General features: G+C 40.8%; 2 protein-coding genes across 4 annotated transcripts; both read left to right on the top strand.

Annotated features, from left to right (window-relative positions):
• The first annotated feature begins 6261 nt into the window (after nucleotides 1–6261).
• Nucleotides 6262–11029, top strand: LOC110509798 (PR domain zinc finger protein 12). Its single transcript, XM_021590911.2, has 5 exons — nucleotides 6262–6629; nucleotides 8364–8554; nucleotides 8884–9039; nucleotides 9391–9505; nucleotides 9749–11029. The coding sequence occupies exons 1-5, from the start codon at nucleotides 6410–6412 to the stop codon at nucleotides 10186–10188; spliced, it is 1122 nt and encodes a 373-aa protein (XP_021446586.1). The 5' UTR covers nucleotides 6262–6409; the 3' UTR covers nucleotides 10189–11029.
• A 2325-nt stretch (nucleotides 11030–13354) lies between these two features.
• On the top strand, nucleotides 13355–19971 carry LOC110509797 (exosome complex component RRP4). Of its 3 annotated transcripts, none has more exons than XM_021590910.2 (9): nucleotides 13355–13517; nucleotides 17519–17620; nucleotides 17839–17884; nucleotides 17990–18079; nucleotides 18291–18356; nucleotides 18598–18666; nucleotides 18788–18964; nucleotides 19179–19307; nucleotides 19565–19971. In XM_021590910.2, exons 1-9 carry the CDS (start codon nucleotides 13357–13359, stop codon nucleotides 19643–19645), a joined length of 921 nt encoding a protein of 306 aa, XP_021446585.1. In that variant the 5' UTR covers nucleotides 13355–13356; the 3' UTR covers nucleotides 19646–19971. The 3 variants fall into 3 exon arrangements, with proteins under 3 accessions (XP_021446585.1, XP_036823721.1, XP_036823722.1); XM_036967826.1 differs by having other exon boundaries at nucleotides 18291–18407; XM_036967827.1 differs by lacking the exon at nucleotides 13355–13517 and adding an exon at nucleotides 15172–15192 and having other exon boundaries at nucleotides 18291–18407.
• The last annotated feature ends 1100 nt before the right edge of the window (nucleotides 19972–21071 follow it).

Here is a 21071-nt window from a genome sequence, read left to right as displayed (position 1 = left end):
TCAAAAAGGATGAAAGTATTATTATTTTTTTTATCTCACCCATCTACTACACACACAACCCCATAATGAGTGAAAACAACGTTTTTATAATTTTTTGCGAATGTATTGAAAATGAACGGCAGAAATCTCATTTTACCTAAGTATTCACACGCCTGAGTCAATACATATAAGAATCACCTTTGGCAGCAATTATAGCTGTGAGTCTTTCTGGGTAAGTCTCTACGAGCTTCTCACACCTCGATTGTACAATATTTGCACGTTGTAAAATACATCAAGCTCTGTCAAGCTAGACAGCCATTTCCAACTCTTGCCTTTTAGATTTTCTAGCTGATTTAAGTTAAATGTAACTAGGCAACTCAGGAACATTCAATGTTGTCCTGGTAAGCAACTCGTGTATATTTGGCCTTGTTTTAGGTTGTCCTGCTGAAAGGTGAATTTGTCTGTGCTGGAAAGCACACTGTATCCGGTTTACCGCTAGGATTTTTGCATGTGCTTAGCTCTATTCAGTTTTATTTCCCCCCCCCCCCCCCCCCCCCCCAAAAAAAAAAAAAACAATATCCCATATCATTGACGATGACAAGCATACCCATAGCATGATGCAGCCACCGCCATGCTTGAAAATATGAAGCGTGGTACTTAGTGACATGTAGGATTTGCACCAAACATAACACCTTGTATTCAGGAGAAATTCTATTGTTCCTCTTTTTTTAATTGTATTTTTAACTTCAGTGCCTTTAGGAAGCATGTTTTGAAATAATTTTTTATTCCGTGCAGACCTTTTCATTGTCATTTAGGTTAGTATTGTGGAATAACTACAATGTTGATCCATCCTCAGTTTTGTCCTATCACAGCCACATTAAAATCTTACTGTTTAAAAGTCACCATTGGCCTCATGGTGAATTCCCTGAGTGGTTTTCTTTGTCTCCGGCAACAGTTAGGAAGGACGCGTGTATCTTTGTAGTGACTAGGTGTAAATGATAAACTATCCGAAGTGCAATTAGTAACTTCACCATGCTCGGAGGGAAATGTATCCATCTACTATTAACACAACAAAATGTGGAAAAAGTCTAGGGTGAGAATATTTTCTGAATGCTCTTATGTTATGTTAAGCTCAACACAGGGTACATTTTTTTCATACCATTTCTCTTCTGTTTTTTTCTTTGCTTGGCAGTTGGCAACCTTAAGACATGAAGAAACAATACAAATGTGTAAAGTTCATATACATGTCCAGAAGATGCATGGCAGTGATTGCCAAAGTCTAAAATGCACTTGCCTATTGGGAAAGTCGGGAGGAATTTTTTATTTTTGTTATTTGGTTGCCTAAAGACTGATCACTTGCCCGTAAACATAAATAAGCAATTTACATGCAGAGGTGCCATTTTTTTCCCCCCCTGCTTTTACTCACCTATTTGTCGGTGAATCAGATCAGAACTGGAATTATTTGGGTTCCCATACAATCAGTTAAAATGTGTTTTTTCTTTACAACAAGGTCCTGTGTGATCTCAGATGTATGAATATGGCAATTGTGGTTTCTTATTGTATTTGTATGTATATGCAAGTTCCCCCAATTCGGTGCCTTTGGAGATGTGTAGCTTGGGAAAATAATATATATGTATTTTGTTTTCACCTAATTTTATCATTCTGTCAGAGCACATGTTCAATTTCATGAACATATTTTCCCATCTCAAGGTTAAATAAAATGACTTCAATTCAAAATAAACAGGATTGACTGTAACAGGGTTGTCTAGTTCATCTTAAATCATCCATAAATCACATTGTGACGGGGCATGGAAGCTTGTGTGCAACAGGGAGTGGCAATCGAATGCAAGCTTCACATTAAAAAAAAAAGTTGTATTAAAACATTCTAGCCTGTAGGGCTAGAATGCCCTCTCAATTTTCCACCAGAAAAAGAACCAGCTCACCTGCTTATACACTGATGTCACTATTTGATGTTACATTTTTATTTGAATAAAGGAATAGTTTCACCAAATGAAAATGAGAGTTCGGGTAACAAGGTTGACTTCATGAGGGAGAAGTGTAAATGAATCACTAACATGAAACAATCTTCAGAAATGACTTTGTCAAAGCAACAAAATAACCAGGGCTTTACAATGGTGAAACATTTTGGAGTTAGGGACTTTTGTAACTTTAGGAAGACTTTTCAGATTGATTGAATTATCTCCATGGTCTATATTAAAGAGCACTTTATTGAATATTACAGACTTAAATTTCAATATTGGTGCACAATTTCTACTGAATATCAAAGGGACACAAAAGACACATTTCACGGAACGACTCAAATTCTTTCCATAGACCACCTATTGGCTGATTTTCAAAACCATCCCAATATCAGGGAAAGGGGATTAATTGATCCACTCTGCTGTTAAACCCATTTTAATGCATCATCACTGCGTGAACTTAATCTTGTGACCATGCACGAAAAGGTTTGTGGTCAAGTTAGTGTATGTCATTTTTGCATTTGCCATCTTTTTCAACCTTAGTTTATGTTCTACTATACGCTCTTGTAGTTAATGAGATGTGATTTGGACTGCGCTTTATCTACCATTGACTTCAGACGAGAGCCAGAGCCAGGCTGGACAACTTTTGCAGGTATGGCAAAACACTTGGTGGAATTCTCCTGAAGTTCTCCCATAGTTCAGTTTGGCAATGTTTTATACTACCGCAAAGCTTTATAATTCCCGTCTATACCAAAAATTAAACGCATAGGTTGAGCATATTCTTGGATACATTTTTTCCCCGTTATTCTTTGCTCTTGTCTCTGACTCTTCTCATTGTCCCTCTCCCTTTGTGAACGGTCCACAGGGGTGTCCCCAGAGCACCGTTATTGAGCAGCTTTGTCATCCCACATCTTTACTCCCCGTGGGGGGGCCTCGGCCATAGTGGACCCTACTCTGCCCCGGCCCTGTCCCCCCCATTGATACTGTGCAGCTGTTTCCAAATCCAGCCCTTGATTTTGATCCTCTTGCTTTTTAATATGAAGCCCCTGCGGACAGACCCTGGTCTGCTTGGCCATTGTATAGGCGTGATCATTTAGTTGTTCTCCACATCACCTCCAGACGGGTTGAGAGCCATGATTATGAAGGGGGGACCATTCATTTTTGAATAGGTTCTCTATGCTGCTATATGTGAAACCTAATCCCTATAGTATCGCTAACTGTATATGTTTCGTTTTTAGGTGTACGCCAGGGGGTATTCATGTAGAGAATGTGGAATGTGAAGGGGACAGTATGTATTATGGCTCATTCACTGTTCACAGCGTTGGTCCTGAATAGCTGCCCTGTACAGCAATGAATAGTTTATTAAATGGGTTTTATTGATTTGTTTATGCAGGGCTGTCCAAAGAAAAATGGATGGTTGTGCAATCTGTTTTCACGGGTCTGAGTAAGTCAACAGTGAGAAATGATTTGATGAAATGCAACCATTTGATTATAGTCTAATTAATTTGGCCATTTTAACAATGTGTTTACTTACTCAGGCTTGGTACTATCTGAGCAGCTGGGGAATTGGGGGTGCTCTCTATCTCTCAAACACACACACATACACACATCTGCATCCCCCCCCCCCCCCCCCCCTTCCCTCTAAAGCTCCAGTTTCGTTAAGCAGGTGTCCTGCCCCCTGTCCCATTCCAGGGAAACCCCTTTATGGGAGGGACTGGCCCTCTCTCACCTTTCCTGCAGATAAGCCGATCTACTGTATCCACCATGCTGGGATATCTACCTTAATCTCTTTTTAATGGCCCCAAGGAGAAGCCCAGGGGAGACCTGTCTGCCCATCCCTCTCAGCTGATATTCTGTTGAGGTTGTAGTTGGCAAGTAGCTTTTTTAGTAACAGGAATGATTCAGCTTAGAAATTAATGACAATTTGTCTTCCGGTTGGGAATGTTTGTTTGGTTAAAAACTAAAAGGAGCTTGGTGTTTTTAATACGATTTATTCAGCCCACTTTAATGTTGAATGCTTGTTATATAACAGAATAGCTGAAGGGGTGTTTTTGTCTCTTTTAAGAGGACTGTTTTAAGGAAAGCATGTTTTATGTAAACCTTTAAGTTAGGAAGTATGGATTTACAGTAATTCAAAATAATTATAGGGGGTATTATGTGCTTGGTCTATTTCACGGGTGACTACAAATAGTGAAGTAACATGCCATGTACAAAGAAAATGAGTCTTTGCAGTTATAATTTGATGAATGAAATAAAATAAGGTGGTTTAAATGGAATGATATAAAAGGCCTTCTCTTAAGCTCAACCCCGTTAAACATTGAATATCATATAGTGCATATAAAGTTTAAGAATATATAGACTAACGTAATTTGTAGTGATATAAGAACCTTTAGTTTAATTGTTGTAGGCCTACAAGATTAATCTGCAATATTTTTCTTTATTCTAGACAACTTCATATTTCTTGAAGAATTTTAGGTTTAGTGGCTGCTTTCCCTAGGCCTAAAATGTGAGTTTTTAGCAAAATATTGGAAAGAAATCTATAGCAAATTTAAAGGCTATTGTTTAATCCATAGGCTACACTTTAATTTAGGAAATATTGGCCTACATTTTTTTTTCAAAAGATCTTGACGTGGACATCCCTTTACCAGACAGAAAAATAAAAGGTTAATGCATCAAATAAATCAAATCCATGCGTTACCCCATTCCAATTCATTTAATTCATCTTTAATAAAGACCGGTCCCTCCCCCTGGCCCTACGATTTAACTCAAAGCTGAAGCCTCTTAGTAAAATAAATGCTGAAATGCAATACATGTAAATAAATCTGAGAACGAATCAGATTCAGCGAGAGGGACATTTCATCTGGGAAAAGGCACACATGTAGGAGGTGCCCCTCCTAACAAAACAAAAAAAGCAGCTGTGTGCACAGTCATCTTTTTTCGTGCTTTGTCACTCACCTTTTCACTATGTCTGTATTCAAAACAACCCGTTCTATACTTTGCATTTAGAATCCATATCTTCTTTTCCATTCGAATTCTAGTCCACATTCGTCAGAGACCAACTTTTCGGACCATCCCCTTGTAGTTGTTGGAATGAAAGGCGGAGTGCATGGGTGTCAATGTGCCCTCAAAACACCATGAAAGATTGATTTGCAGCACTTTTCAGCCCCCTGACATTACTTGGAGAGGAACTGAATAGGAAACCCGCGAGCCGGGGACGGAATAAAGATGTTCTCTCTGCTGGAAGAGAAGGAAAACTGCTCATTTACCCCCAGTCCATCAAGCCCGAAAAATAGAGAGGAAAAAACAGAGAGAACTGTGGCTATTGAGAAGAAAGGGGCTGTATATACTCATCTAAACGCTGTCACAATATACTGAAGGGCTATGAACAACCATGAATATTAAACCGCTTATTTCAACAAGGGCTAGAGAAGTGAACCACGTCAAAGCAGCTTTGCATTTTTTGCATGGGAACAATGCGGTAAAGCACGTTGAGCTTGTTTCTATTCTATTATTCCCGCGCTATAACTCCCTGGAAGAAAATTAATATTGCCAACCACATGAATGCGGAATGCCTGAGAAAGAACGTTTAAGCAACTCCCAGACCCAATGACCTTAATTTGATGACAGACAAACTTTTAAACTAATTGTTGAACCAGTTTAAAGTTGACAGCATTTTCACTCTGTTAAATAATCGTGGGACATTGTGCTGTATAGCATTTGAGTGGAATATAGAAACGTGAATTGTGCATCAATTGTTTAGCCATATTTACATTTGATCTATGCTATATGTTATACGGCCCTAATCAGTAACTTTAAAATGTACATTTTATATTTTACTAAAACTATTGGTAAACTGGCGACCAGGTGATTTTTGGAATTAGTTTTATAGAAGGCTGTCTTAGACATCTCTCATGAAGAAACATCTAATCTGATTGGTGTGTAAAGGGATGTTGAATCATTTGTAAGTGACTGAAAAAAATGGATACTCCCCTAACATATTTTTGTTTATTTACAATCATGTCTGCATTTATATTGCTGAGTAGTCTATTGGCTTATAGGCTCCTTGTTGTCTCTCTCCATTTCACACACACACTCTCTCTCTCTCTCTATCTCTTTCCTTCTCTCTCTCGCTTTCCTTTTCTCTCTCGCGCTCTCTCTCTTTCCTTCTCTCTCTCTCTTTCCTTATCTCTCTCTCTCTCCCCTCTCTCTCTCTCTCATATGAAAGGGAAGGACCGCCTAATAGAGGCGGCTTTTCTTCTGCTGCAGCAGGTCCATACCATAAGGGGAGTGTCATTAATAACTAATTAGAGAGGGGTCAGACCAGCAACTTATAAAGAGGACCCTCGCTGCAGGAGGACGGCACATTTCCACCCAGCCGTCAAACGGGAAGGAATATCCACTTTGCATTTAAAGACACTCATATCTGAACACGGCTTGCAATAGTTTGCGATATGGGCTCGGTATTACCTGCAGAGGCTTTAGCCCTGAAGTCTGGATTTAAATGCCAGAGTCGGTCCTTGTCTGATATTATCACCTCAGACATTCTGCACAGTTTCCTGTATGGACGGTGGAGAAATGTGATCGGGGAGCACCTGATGGAGGAGAGGCAGAGCAGCATCGGTCCCAAGACAGCCTTCACTGCCGAGGTCCTCGCACAGTCGTTCGTTGGAGGTAATTGTCCCTTTTGGAGTTCTTCCTATGATTTCTGTACGGGCAACCAGCCACTAGGCCTAAATAACGTATTGCCTAGGCCTGTCTGTGGCAATTTAACATCCTAATGCTTGTCTCGTTAAATGTAGCCTTATTATTATTATTATTTTTATTATACCAAATTGTGACATGGGCTATAATCAGAGTGAAATCATATATATTTTTAAAATATGGTTCATTTTATTAGGCTATAAAACGACTGGTCCAAAAAAACAATACCCTCAACATGTTGACTCAACCTAGAAGTATTTTCTATGAACAATATTCGGTTATTTTAACAAGTGTCCCTCTTGTTGACAATAATTGACTAAAAGGCGTGTAAAATGGGCATTTTGTAAGAATGTATTCAACACAAGAACCTCAGTGAGGTCTCATGTGTCATTGAGAGTGAACCAAAAGAAGTGAAAACCGTCACTCCTCTGTTCTAGATTTCTTCCCAAGGTCTCTGTGACTTTCTCATTACTGTTCTCCCGTATTTTCATTCTTTGGCCTTTTTATTTCCACCCATTTAGCGCATTAACCCATTTAGTGCTTTGAGACCTTGCATTTAGAAGCTTGTTAGGCGTGTAACTGTTGCTGACTGAAAGACGAAGGGTATTAAACTCATTTGGTTAACTTTGTGCTTGACCTGAGAAAGTTTCCACTTAAACCGAAGGGAGAGAATGGTTCCCTTTCTTTGAGGTGTCCCGAGTTTTATCCCGCATTCATCAATCTCCGGACAGTCTCTTTTCCTATTTTGGCAGCTATGGGCTCCGGCGCTTTTCTCTTTCTCTCGCCTTAAAAGATTTCTGTTCCTCAGATAATGCGCCGTGAAGGCTAATTCTATTGCCATTCATACCATGTCAACCATCTAATCGCCTTTCCATTTTTTTGTTCGAGAAATTCCTGGGCCTTTTAAACAAGTCCTCATTTCATTCAGCGCAATTTTATTGCTACAAAGTTCTTAAAAGGATAATGAATTTGGAATTAGCCGTTTCTTTCCAGTAGGGTATAATGAATATCACATCTGAAGCATGACAAATGGCTGGACCCTGAGCAATAGAAGACCATTTAACCTCTCTTCGAGCCGTCTTTTCGCAGTCCCAAATACATTTACTTTGATTCTGACATTAAAGAAACCCAAGTGTTTAAAAAAAAAAAAAAAAAAATTGAATGAGGATGAAAATGCTTGCGAGTTTATTTTTTTTTTTGAAACAACTTTCAATTCATCCATTTAATCGAATTAAACGGTGGATGAGATGTTAGGCTACCTAATATTTCGTGACCAAAATAAGATGCAAACTATTTGCTGCGTTAGCAATTACAAAATGTTAAACACCTAATTCGTAAGACACTTAAATAATATTTTAGATAAGTCAGTAAAAATATATTTTTTAAATTCATGATTTATTAAAACGCTATCAAAGCATCATATTTAACTTTTATTTTTTATTTTTATAGGCCCATTATTCGAAAGATGGGCCTATACATCAAACATTGCTTTTTGACATTTTATTTTATACAAAAAACATAATATTGGCATTAATGCACAATGCCTGACTTAAACCACTCCTATCCTCAACGTATTTTAGGCAAATTGATTAGCTTGGGTAGGTCGACAATTTCATGCATTTATAACCATGGAATGACCAAATTCACAGGTTTAATGAAATGTACGCAGCAGTCAAATAACCTACTATTTTTTTCTGTTTGCAGAGGTCCAGAAGCTGTCCAGCCTGGTGCTGCCCAGTGAGGTGATCATTGCCCAGAGCTCTATACCTGGCGAGGGCCTGGGCATCTTCTCCAAGACCTGGATCAAGGCAGGCACAGAGATGGGTCCATTTACTGGCACCGTCATCTCCCCTGAACACGTGGACCTGCTAAAGAACAACAACCTCATGTGGGAGGTGAGAATCATCTGTGCAGTTACCATAACTAGGGACTGAGCTGCTATCACAATTAGGCAGGAGAATAACAGCATTGAATCTCTGTATGTCATGTTTGTGAAGGAAGCACATGTGCAAGGGGGAATAGTTGGTCTTGTTCACCAGTAAACTGTATGTATAAGAGTCTGTCACACATGGACAATAATAACCACAACGTCAATTCCACGTTTGTTTTAAGTAATTTAATTGACATAATGTGGAAACCACTTTATTTTAACCAGTGTGTGTGCCCAGTGGGTAATTTGCATTAAAATTGTACCAGACTCCTAACCTCTTGCTGTTGATCTCAGGTGTTCAACGATGATGGCACGGTACGCTACTTCATTGATGCCAGTCAGGAGGACCATCGCAGCTGGATGACCTACATCAAGTGTGCGCGCAACGAGCAGGAGCAGAACCTGGAGGTGGTGCAGATTGGCAGCAGCATCTTCTACAGGGCCGTGGAGGTGAGAACCAAGTCAGATACGGTCACTCACAACTCTGACATGCAGCCTTCACAAGGACCGTTGAAAGCGTGTGGTTGCAGCCATGACAAGTTCTGCAGCTAAGCCCATTCATTTGTAGGCCTTTGTTGGTGTAGACTCCATAGACTGTATAAAAGGGTCAAATCTCCCCTAGCCTGTATAGGGCAACCTATTTTCAGCTGCTGAATAGCACAACCTGCTGTTTGTACAGAGATCTGACTCTTGATGCGTAATGCAAAGTTGGTGGAGAGTATCATCGGAACAAAGGATCTCCACAGATATAGTTACCTCATCCTATTAGTTCTTTAACATTCCTCCTCCTGCTCTCTACAGACTATCCCTCCAGACCAGGAGCTGCTAGTGTGGTACGGAAACTCCCACAACACCTTCCTTGGTATTCCTGGCGTTCCCGGTACAGAAGAAGAGCATCAGAAAAAGAGCCGCAATGGTGAGCTCCTTTTTCCTCACGCTATGGGCGTTAGAGAACCAGATTACTATCTGACCCCCTTTACCTGTGGGGCCAGTGTGTTATGGGCTCTGCTGCAGCCAACAGATTTACATCACCCTTGTTCATTTCAAACTACTGCAAATAGACTGATTCTTTTCCATGTCACAATCAACATTTGATAATTCATAAACTGATGTGACTGACATAAAGATCTCACCTTCCCTCTTTCTCCTTTCCCTTCAGAGGACTCCCACTCATGTGACGGCTCTTCATCTTGCTCCCCCTCGTCCTCCTCCTCTTCCTCGTCTGCGACTAGCCGCATGCGTTGCGTCATCTGCCACCGGGGCTTCAACTCGCGTAGTAACCTGCGCTCCCACATGCGCATCCACACCCTGGACAAGCCCTTCGTCTGTCGCTTCTGCAACCGCCGCTTCAGCCAGTCGTCCACCTTGCGCAACCACGTGCGCCTGCACACCGGAGAGCGCCCCTACAAGTGCCATGTGTGCCAGAGCGCCTACTCCCAACTGGCAGGGCTGCGGGCACACCAGAAGAGTGCCAGGCACAGACCAGGGGCGGGGGGCGCAGACACTGCCTCCCAAATCTCACCTCCACCCCCACCAATCACCAGCCTGTCCCAACACCAGGTCCCCCTGGTTCACCATATCCCCACCATGGTGCTATGATAGCAGAGAAGAAAGAGAAACGTGCTAATGCAAACAACTCTGCACTTTACCTCTGCACACTTGAGCCACAGGTTGCGCTCTCCCTCCTTCTCAGAGAGGCTACTGTTTGCTGGTGTGGCAGGCATCGCTATGACTTTGCAATGAACCAGAGTATGTCCGGGTGTACTATGTCTGGTGGGTTGAGCTGATAGTACAGACGTTCTCAAATACATTTCTACTGGTTGCCTTATTTACAATCCAGTCTGCTTAGACTTATTGGGTATTATGTTTGTAATGGTCACAAAAAAATCAGAGTGTGTCAAAAACACTTTGTTGTTCCAAAGGAAACTGTTGTACTATTGCCTGTACAGAGAATCTGAACAAAGGACTGAATGTTGGTTCCAAGAGTAGGCTAACTGTCCATTATTCATCTGTTTGTATAGTCAATACAGTATTGCCAGGATGCAGCATGTCAAAGGAAATACTTTGCTATTCTAGTTAATAATTCTATTGGTCAAGACGAGTACTCTGTATTTCAGATAAGGATGTTTTACCATAACAGATTTTAGTTTTTGGGTGGTTCCTTCATGCTGTCATTAAATACAATTATCCTCACTTTACGTCCTGTCATCGTAGGCCTTCCAACTCAGGAGGAAGGTTGTTTGAAAAAGTCAAGTAAAAAAGTTGAATTCCAATTAAATGTACAGTATGAAGAAGTAGGTGTACATTTTTCAACATTTTACACTGTAATAAATTGTCCCTGTATCTCTGTATATTAATGTAAAGTGTTGTGTAATGATGAACTGTATGTGAATGTAAAGACGTGTGCTTTCCTTATATTCTAAATAAAGAATGAAATTAATACGTCTGCATAGTGTTCTTTACTTTGGACCTTTTGGTAGCCTATTATGAACTAGCGCAGTGGAGGCTGCTGAGGGGAGGACGGCTCACAAGAACGGCGCGAACGGCGCGAATGGAAAGGCAATTGATACTTTTCCGCTCTAGCCATTACCACGAGTCCGTTCTCCCCAATTAAGGTGCCACCAACCTCCTGTGAACTAGCGTGTTGTGAATGTTTATTAGGTGTAAAGAAGACCATGACCGACAAAAGCACACAAGTGGCTATAATCGGGCAATAATATTTATTTGGGAGGACCATAGCTCCTCCTTGCACCACTTGGTGAGGATTCTCATCATCCTCCCTGTGCCTCCTGCAAAATACAGACTCTGTGGATGGTTGTGTGTTGACTCCCTGGCGAGGGAGGAACCTGTAGTAGAGGATGCATGGGTTGTGGATGAGGTGCATCTGGAGGGTGGCAATGTTGGGGAACCACATCCGGCAGTCGCAAACACTGCCTCCATCCTCCTGGCGGACCTGGAAGGGGGCAAATGTATTCAGGTAGCTGGCCTGGAGATGCCTGGAGGTTGGCTCCCGGATGTGAAACATCCTACCACTGCCATCCAACTCACACAAGAATGGTTCAGACCCTGTAGGTGACAGATATCAGTTGACAAAGCACTGTCCACACAGATGTCAAACATCTTATACTTCATACACTGAGTATATAAAACTTTAAGAACACCTGCTCTTTCTATGACAGACTGACCAGGTGAATCCAGGTGAAAGCTATGATCCCTTATTGATGGTTAAATGGTTAAATAAATATGTTTAAGCCTTGAGACAATTGAGACATGGATTGTGTATGTGTGCCATTCACATTGTGTGAATGGCACACATACACAACATGGATTGTGGATTGTGGATTGTGTATGTGTGAATGGGCAAGACAAAATATTTAAGTGCCTTTAAACAGGGTACGGCTGTAGGTGCCAGGCGCACCGATTTGTGTCAAGAACTGCAGCGTTGCTGGGTTTTTCATGTTCAACAGTTTCCTGTGTGTATCAAGAATGGTCCACCACCCAAAGGACATCCAGTCAATTTGACACAACTGTGGGAAGCATTGGAGTCAACGTGGGCAAGCATCCCTGTGGAATTCATTCGACACTTTGTCAAGTCCATGTTGTGCAGAAGAAATATCAGCCAGAGCAGAGAAGCATGAGATTGAACTTCACTCAACTTTCTAGAGATGTCCCCGAGTTACCCCCTTTACTGTGGGAATTGTAATCAAATCAATGCAATATTAGCCTCTTTCAATGCAAAACAAAACAAACTATGCAAGAGTATGCAAAACTAACAATGCCAGAGATGCTGTTGTAGGCAGAAAGTATCGGGGTAGGATTCTATTGCATTGACATGCACATCTCGGCTGTGCTCTACACAGACCTGTGGGGCATAACCAGTCAGGGCTGCAGTAGGCCAATATGCAAATAGACCATTGCCATATATGTATCTGTGCTGTTCCCTGTGAACTGGGTTGTGTTTACAGCATGAGCTGTGATGAGTGATGGCTTGTTTTGAGATCAAAGCGAGAGCTGCATGTAAAATGTGTGCATTTGTTCATATCCTTTGCTAGTTAGTGAATTATTAGCCCTGTTAGAGATCATTTGTAGTCAGAAATGGGGGAGCGATTTATTCCTACAAGAGCACAAAACGTGAACATTTCTATCAATCTTTGAAAAGCTAGTCAGGTAAAGAGCTTTTTTTTGTCTTAAAGGGGCAGTGTTGTATTTTGGGACAGGCTTGAATCAGCTAAGTAGCCAATAGACAGAGGGTAGCATCATTTGTTTGATTCTCTGTAATAATGGTATGGGAATAATAACGCATTTTATTTTGTAAAGTGGTTTCTTGCATCAAACAACACAACATTTTCAGTCACTTCCTTTTCGAAAGTCTCATGGAATTTAGGCCTACTTTGAACACCACACATTGGCTACTACTGTAGGCTGAATTATAGAACAGCTATTTCCATGTAAAAATGTTATGATTTTCGGTTATTTATTTATTGCCCTCTACACATAATGATAGTGAAAAATGCTCTCGGTGGGTTGAAGTATCGCTTCAAGTCCACATGATGGCGCAAGACACTAAAGAAAACTAGCATCCTTACGTAAACAATGTTTTTTTTTTGCAAAGCAACGCATTGTCTGTTTCACATTATTACTCATGCAGTTTGAAATATTGTGAAAATAAGTTATAAAATGAATGAATGTCGAGAGACATTATTTGGATTTTGTGGAAATCGTCTTCGGTACATTCTGAATGGCCAAGGATCAGATGACGTCAATTACATGCGCCGTTTAAATTTACAGAAGACAGAAAACATGGCTGCGGACATGAGATTACCAACTTTTCGGAAACAAGTATCGTTATCACCCTCTCTGTCTGCTTTGGATGGGAAAGATCTAGTTGTGCCCGGTGATGTGATTACATCAGATACAGGGTTTATGAGGTATGTCTGTCTACAAGCTAGTATGAACCTCACGAGTACTGCTCCCATTTTATAACATTTTGAGTCTGAGCTCCCCCCCCTTCTCTTTACTGTAAATCAATATTAATCCACGTCTTGTTTGCCTGATTTGCTTTAGATAGGTAGGTAGCTAGCTAACGTTAGATATGATGTTGACATATGTCAGGTCTCACTTGTTAGTGCATAATACTCTGCAAGTTTCACTTGTACAGTACTGTAGCTATTCACTCCATTCATAGGTTATTTAGCCAGCTTGACGTCCCGTATGGATAATAATGAACATCAAATAAGAATCTTGTATGGCAGAAGATTATTTATACAAAAATCGAATAATTAATCCGTAATAAGGATCCTGTAAAGTGTTTTCCCTTATACACTACAGTTCAAAAGTTTTAGGTCACTTAGAAATGTCCTTGTTTCTGAAAGAAAAGCAAAAGTACATAGGCGTACAGAGGCCCATTATCAGCAACTCCTGTGTTCCAATGGCACGTTATGTCAGCTAATCCAAGTTTATCATTTTAAAAGGCTAATTGATCATTAGAAAACCCTTTTTCAATTATGTTAGCACAGCTGAAAACTGTTGTGCTGATTTAAGGAAGCAATAAAACTGCCCTTCTTTAGACTAGTTGAGTATCTGGAGTATTAGCATTTGTGGGTTTGATTACAGGCTCAAAATGGTCAGAAACAAAGTACTGTCTTCTGAAACTTGTCAGTCTATTCTTGTTCTGAGAAATTAAGGTATTTAATGCGAGAAATTACCAAGAAATTGAAGACTCGTACAACGCTGTGTACTTCTCCCTTCACAGAACAGGGCAAACTAGCTCTAACCAGAATAGAAAGAGGAGTGGGAGGCCCTGTTGCACAACTGAGCAAGAAGACAAGTACATTAGAGTGTCTAGTTTGAGAAACAGACGCCTCACAAGTCCTTAACTGGCAGCTTCATTAAATAGTACTCGCAAAACACCAGTCTCAACTTCAACAGTGAAGAGACTCCAGGATGCTGGTCTTCTCAGCAGAGTTGCAAAGAAAAAGCCATATCTCAGACTGGCCAGTAAAAATAAAAGATTAAGATGGGCACAAGAACACAGACACTGGACAGAGAAAGATTGTAATACGTGTTATGGACAGACAAATCTAAGTTTGAGGTGTTAGGATCACAAAGAACAACATTCGTGAGACTCAGAAAATATGCTGGAGGAGTGCTTGACGCCATCTGTCAAGCATGGTGGAGGCAATGTGATGGTCTGGTGGTGGTAAAGTGGGATATCTGTACAGGGTAAAAGGATCTTGAAGAAGGAAGGTTGTCACTCCATTTTGCAATGCCATGCCCTGTGGATGGCACTTAATTGGAGCCAATTTCATCCTACAACAGGACAATGACCGAAAGCACAGCTCCAAACTATGCAAGAACTATTTAGGGAAGAAGCAGTCAGCTGGTATTCTAGTAAGAAGTGCCCATTAAGCCAATCCAATTTGTGGGAGGTGCTTCAGAAAGCATGAGGTGAAATCTCTTCAGATTACCTAGAATGCCAAAGGTCTGCAAGGCTGTAATTGCTGCAAATGGAGGATTCTTTGATGAAAACCTAGTTTGAAGGACACAGTTATTTGTTTTCATGAAAAACAAGGACATTTCTAAGTGACCCCAAACTTTTGAACGGTAGTGTATGTCAGTGGTGTATTTGTGTTAAATTATATGCCTTATATGATATACACAATTGAATAGTTGATTGTGCTGAATTTCCTACAAATATATGGTATGACATATTTGAGCCAAAGTATATTAATTATGAGTCGTCTATGAATATTATAAAAGTGTGTTCTGAGAATGTAACCTCTACAAAAGAAATGCTTTAATTGTAGGTTTTAAATTGTTTTGTATAAGTCAACATATAAAAAAACATGACAATTACTAAAAGAAATACAATATTTGTATAAACATTTTCACTTTTAGGTATGAGTTTCCATGATTAAGGCTGGGCAGCACCTCCTACTGGACAGTTTATTTATCTATAGCTATGCCTTTGGTCTCCCATCCAGTGTTTTAACCAAGCCCAGCCCTGCTTAGCTTCAGGGGTGTCATGCAACCCAAAAAATATGAGGGGGCAAAAAGTACGTGAGGATGGCAAAGGGCTGGTCTCGAGGGGGTCAAGTTGGAGAATTTAGCATTTTGAAATGAGAGAGCTTTTTCCTGAAATTTGGAGCAGGAATGGGCAACTTGATTTTTACTGTTGAGAGAATAGAATACAAAAGACTGAAAAGCACCCAAAGGAAAAGCAAAGATAAAAAGGTGTGTTTTTAAGATTGCTTTTAAATATGTCCACAGTTTCAGCCCCCTCAGGTTCTCTGTCAGGCTATTCCAGAGGATGGGGGAATAGTAACTAAAGGCTGTCTCTCCATGCCTTTTGGTCCTAGGCTTTGGGATAGTTAAAAAGCCAGTGCCAGAGGACCTGAGAGACCTACTGGGTACACAACTTAAAATCATCTCTGACATGTATTGTGGTGCATAATCGTGGAACCAGTACACCCAACACATCAGTTATCGTATTAAAACTGCAAAAATTTGCTTTAAAACTGCAAATATCTCTATATGCCGCATGGCAAAATGAGTAGAATTGCATGAAATGAGTTATACAATTGCAAAATCTTCTCTCCGCCCCGTGGCAAAATGTGTAGAATTTCAGAAAATGGGGGGAGGGGTTATGGATGTGGGTACGCAGACCCACAAGCCACTGCAGCCCCTCATGAGTTCTGTTTTTGTATGGCCCCACCCCAATCAAAGCTGCCCATCCCTGATCTAGAGTATATCATGGTTGCTATGTGTAGCACCTTTTAATTAAACTAAATATGCTTATCTGCTGAAATCTGGGTAAAAGATGGAAAGGAATGTGAGTCTTATTCAGTACATTTAGTAATTACTTGCCAGCAGGCATTCCAGCTAAGATAGTTAGACAATCTAGCTACTCTTAACTTTTTATTGATAGCCTGAAATGTCTTCGTGGTAGCAAGTTAGGATATTGGGAACCAATCTGGGAAAGCTAAAGCCAACTTCATAAAATTGCCAGGTGGCTGGTAGTATTACAGAGAAAAACAACAACAAATTCAACTATATCTATGTTAAACAGGACAATTATGAGGGGGCACATGCCCCTGTCCCCTATGGGCATGACGCCTCCACTTAGCTTTTATATTTATATCAGACTAGTACCAATGTGCTATCTTGAGAATGATTGTATGATTGTTGCGAGATCTCCACTTAACAGCAGTGAATCTATTTAGTTACCAGTCATTCCTCATTCTCCCCCTCCTCTTGTCCCTTTCTCCCCTCTCCTCCTCATCGTCTCCCCTTCCTCCTCCTGCTTTCCTCCTCCTCGAGGTGGTCTTGCATGCTTCAATGACATCAGACAGTGGTATGCAAGTGCGTTGAAATGTGTATGTCCCATGTATGTGACACCTTTTAGAATGCTTCGCTTTCATGTTACTTGTATGTTTAAAAAAATATATAATACAATGTTTACATGTTAAATACCCATATGTCAGATATTACAATAATATTCTATGAATCTTGTAAGTATATTTACTGCTATATGTATTACTGACAAGTTCCAGGTAGAACATGTAACAATCTTTTCCATATGGGTCACTATACTATTGTTAATATTTGTTGCACAATTTCAAGTTTCTCTTCATTGAATCATACCCCCTCTGCCAAGTTAATTTGAATTGTGTTCAAATCAAATTTTATTGGTCGCATACACATATTTAGCAGATGTACTTGCAGGTGTAGTGAAATGCTTGTGTTCCTAGCTCCAGCAGTGCAGTAATATCTAACAATTCACAAGAATACACACAGATCTAAAAGAATGGAATTAAGAAGTATTTAAATATTAGGACGAGCAATGTCGGAGTCCAGAGTATACATGACATTGACATTGAAAGTGGATATTGAGTGAGTCACGATTAGACCAAACTGATTGTCATTCTAGGGGTCATGGGACTTACATGGATGAAGAAAAACTAACAGCCTCTGTGGCAGGAGAGGTGGAGAGGGTGAATAAGCTCGTCTGTGTACGGCCGCTCAGGACCAGGTAAGTGGACCAGGTGCCACAGTAATGTCTGTAGGCTTAGATTTACCACAGTGATTAGCTACTGACTCTGTGTTGAAGACAACGGTTCCATTGTGCAGCATCTGCTGTTATTGTATCACAGTCTAAGTTGGTATGTAAAAAAAATAATTAAATAAAAAAAAAAACAATATGACTTGTTATTGATTAATTTTGCCATCTTTATCTGTTCTGATTCCCAGGTTCAATGGGGAGGTTGGAGATGTGGTGGTCGGAAGGATCACAGAGGTATGTTTCCATTTGAGGTGGTGATACGATTCAGTAAGGCTAATAATGACTTGGGGTGATCGTGCTTCTCCTGGTTGGAGCTTAGTGTTTGTCTGCTGTTTGTAGGTGCAACAGAAGCGCTGGAAGGTGGAGACCAACTCCAGACTGGACTCTGTGTTGTTGCTTTCTTCTGTCAATCTGCCCGGAGGAGAGCTGGTGAGTGGAATAGACAACTTAGATCTGGGAATATGGAAGTGTCTTTGGGTAAATGTGTGCTTGGTCCTCTCTTCCTCTTAGCACCCAGTGCAAGCATATTGTTATGACACTGTTGGTCAAACGTCTTTGGATATTTATTTACATTATTCTCTCTTTCTTTCTTTGTCTTACCATAAATCCATCTTTCTATGTCTATATCTGTCCTTCTTAGAGGAGACGGTCAGCAGAAGATGAGCTCACCATGAGAGACTACCTTCAGGAGGGGGACCTCATCAGTGTATCCTCTGATCTGACCCTAACCAGTAACCTGGGCCCTTTTTCCTTCATCATATCCAGCCTACCCTCCGAACTACACTGAAATACATGGAATCTTTGTTATCTTGAGATTCCCTTTTTTTTTTACTCTACCGTCTACTAGAAAGTGTCATTCTCTCATTGATGAATGCATTAACTTCTATCTGCTCCATCATTTGTATGTGACTATGGTCAAGATTGTCCTTGACTAGCTCTTCTCTCAGGCAGAGGTACAGTCTGTTTTCTCGGATGGAGCACTCTCTCTTCACACCCGCAGTTTAAAGTACGGAAAGGTAGCTAAGATGAACTACCCAATGTGTGATCAACAATTTTGATGTTCTATGGTTTTTAAAGTGATTGAAAATCATTGACCTCATATTCTTCTCTTATTAATTTGCAACCACATCACATCAGCTGGGGCAAGGAGTTCTTGTGCAGCTATCTCCCTCTCTCATCAAGAGACAGAAAACCCACTTCCACAACCTGCCGTGTGGGGCCTCCATCATCCTGGGCAACAATGGCTTTGTGTGGCTGTACCCCGCCCCAGGACAGCAGGACGAGGAGGCTGGAGGATACTACACCAGTCTGGAGGTATGAGCTGCCTGGGGCTACAGAGATGCGAGTGGGAAATACAAGGGATCCAACTTCTACGTAGATAATGTGAAGTGTTACTTGAATTTGTACTTATCTTTCAACAAGACTTATAACTGTTTGACTTTTACTATATTATCTACCCCAATCCTTCTGTTTCCCTTTCTCAACATGGTCTTTCGGCTCACCTCACTGTAACCTCTCCCTCTCTCAGCCGGTCTCTCTCTCTGATCGGGAGGTGATCTCGCGGTTAAGGAACTGCTTGCTGGCCTTGGGGGCACACAAGGTGCTGCTGTATGACACCAGTGTGCTCTACTGTTACGAGTCATCACTCCCACACCAGGTAACGCTGTCTGTACTGATCTGGCTAATGGAAAGAGGATCTGAGAGAAGCAAACCTTTCCATTCATTGTGCCTCAGTTAGATCATTATTTTTAAAAGGGACACGATGGCAAGCTATTTTGCATGACACACAATCTATAGCCATCCAAGCCATTTATATGATGACAATGATGACATTGCATTTATTTTTAGCACCTTTCATCAGATTTCAAAGTGTTTACAAAGCATATAAAGTTACCTGTCTCTCTGTCTTTCTAGATCAAGGATATCTTAAAACCGGAGGTGATGGAGGAGATTGTGATGGTGACGCGTCAGAAACTGGTGGAACAGGAGGGTTAGAGTATCAGATGCAACCTTTCTGTGACCTTGTCACAATGGAAGGTTGGTGTTCCCTGCATTCCAAGTCTAGGCACCAAGGCCTTAACTGTGTTAGGGACTGAACCCCCGCCCAAGGTCTGCACTCTCAACCAGAAGATACCTGGGTCGTTCCATTAAAAGCGCCTTTTGTGTGTCCCTTTTGATATTTTAAGTAAAAATTGTACACCAATATTGAATTTGAATTGTTATATTAAATGAAGTGCTCTTTAATGAAGACCACATGTAGCATTCAATAAATCAGATGTTTTTTTAAATATGAATAAAGGCTTGCTAAAGTGTAAACATGCCGCATTTGGACTTGTCCCTTATTTAACCCTGTGTCACTTCTCTGAAGATTTCAACCCACTTAATCCCACATTGTCTCCCAAGTTTCACCATCATTGTAAATCCCTAGTAATTGTGTTGCTTCGACAGTCATTTCTGAAGATTAGGGATTCATTTACGTCTGTCCCTTAATTTAAGGTCAAACCTGTGAACTGAACTCATTTATGGTGACAGTTTTTAGTCATTTTCTGAATGGGTGCATGCTTATTAGTAACTGGAATAATCAATTTCATAAATGTGTCAAGTGCAGCGTCTGGTTGCTCCTCATTACACATCACAGACCAGCAAATATTCTTTACATCATCAACATAAGAACCACTACAAAACGTATTGTATGACCTCTTATACACTATATTAGGCCCAGCCTGTCCTCTTATACACTATATTAGGCCCAGCCTTTGGAACGTTGGTTTCCCTAGACATGGCCACTATATTGTGATCACTACATCCTATGGATTTGGATACTGCTTTAAATCAAATTTCTGCGGCCTTAGTATAGATGTGATCAGTACATGTTGATGATTTCATTCCTCTGCTGTTTGTAACTACCCTGGTAGGTTGACTGATAACCTGAACCAGGTTGCTGGTTTTGGGTCATTGATAAGTCATTGTCTCAACGCAGCCTTGAAATGTGTGAACAGAGTCCAGGAGCCAAGATGATTTGGATGGACTCCGTCATTCCTGTAGAATATCCTCTGTTTCCAGAAGGTGTCAAAGTTATCTATAAAAGTGATTTCAACTAAGGTACAGTAATCTTTTAGCCAGGTGTGTAATGCCAGTAGTCTGCTGAATCTTTCATGCCCATGGACCAACAATGGTAGTCGACCTGAAATGATTGGCCGCTTTTTGGAATCTTTCAGTGCTAGAATCAGTTCTTTAAAATACATTTTCAGAAGTTCCAAGCTAGGCCTCCTGATGTCGTTTGACCCCACATGGACTACGACAGCATCAGCTCCCAGCATCTGTCATAGAGCGGTCGGAAGCAGTCTTGTAATGTTCTGTACTCGTGCTCCTGGGTAAGCACAGGGTTTTTGCTCGGGGAACCAACATGTTTTTTACAATA

The sequence above is a fragment of the Oncorhynchus mykiss genome, chromosome Y (genome assembly GCF_013265735.2).
Source record: "Oncorhynchus mykiss isolate Arlee chromosome Y, USDA_OmykA_1.1, whole genome shotgun sequence".
In the NCBI taxonomy this organism is placed as follows: Eukaryota; Metazoa; Chordata; class Actinopteri; order Salmoniformes; family Salmonidae; genus Oncorhynchus; species Oncorhynchus mykiss.
This window is presented reverse-complemented; position numbering and strand designations above follow the sequence as displayed.

Excerpts from the sequence above, each read along its gene's own strand:
- LOC110509798 (XM_021590911.2), top strand. The coding sequence starts at position 6,410 with ATGGGCTCGGTATTACCTGCAGAGGCTTTAGCCCTGAAGTCTGGATTT. Across the intron at positions 8,555-8,883 it reads ACAACAACCTCATGTGGGAG|GTGTTCAACGATGATGGCAC; the intron begins GTGAGAATCATC and ends TGTTGATCTCAG. Across the intron at positions 9,506-9,748 it reads TCAGAAAAAGAGCCGCAATG|AGGACTCCCACTCATGTGAC; the intron begins GTGAGCTCCTTT and ends CTTTCCCTTCAG.
- LOC110509797 (XM_036967826.1), top strand. The coding sequence starts at position 13,357 with ATGCGCCGTTTAAATTTACAGAAGACAGAAAACATGGCTGCGGACATG. Across the intron at positions 13,518-17,518 it reads TCAGATACAGGGTTTATGAG|GGGTCATGGGACTTACATGG; the intron begins GTATGTCTGTCT and ends TTGTCATTCTAG. Across the intron at positions 17,885-17,989 it reads TGGTCGGAAGGATCACAGAG|GTGCAACAGAAGCGCTGGAA; the intron begins GTATGTTTCCAT and ends TGCTGTTTGTAG.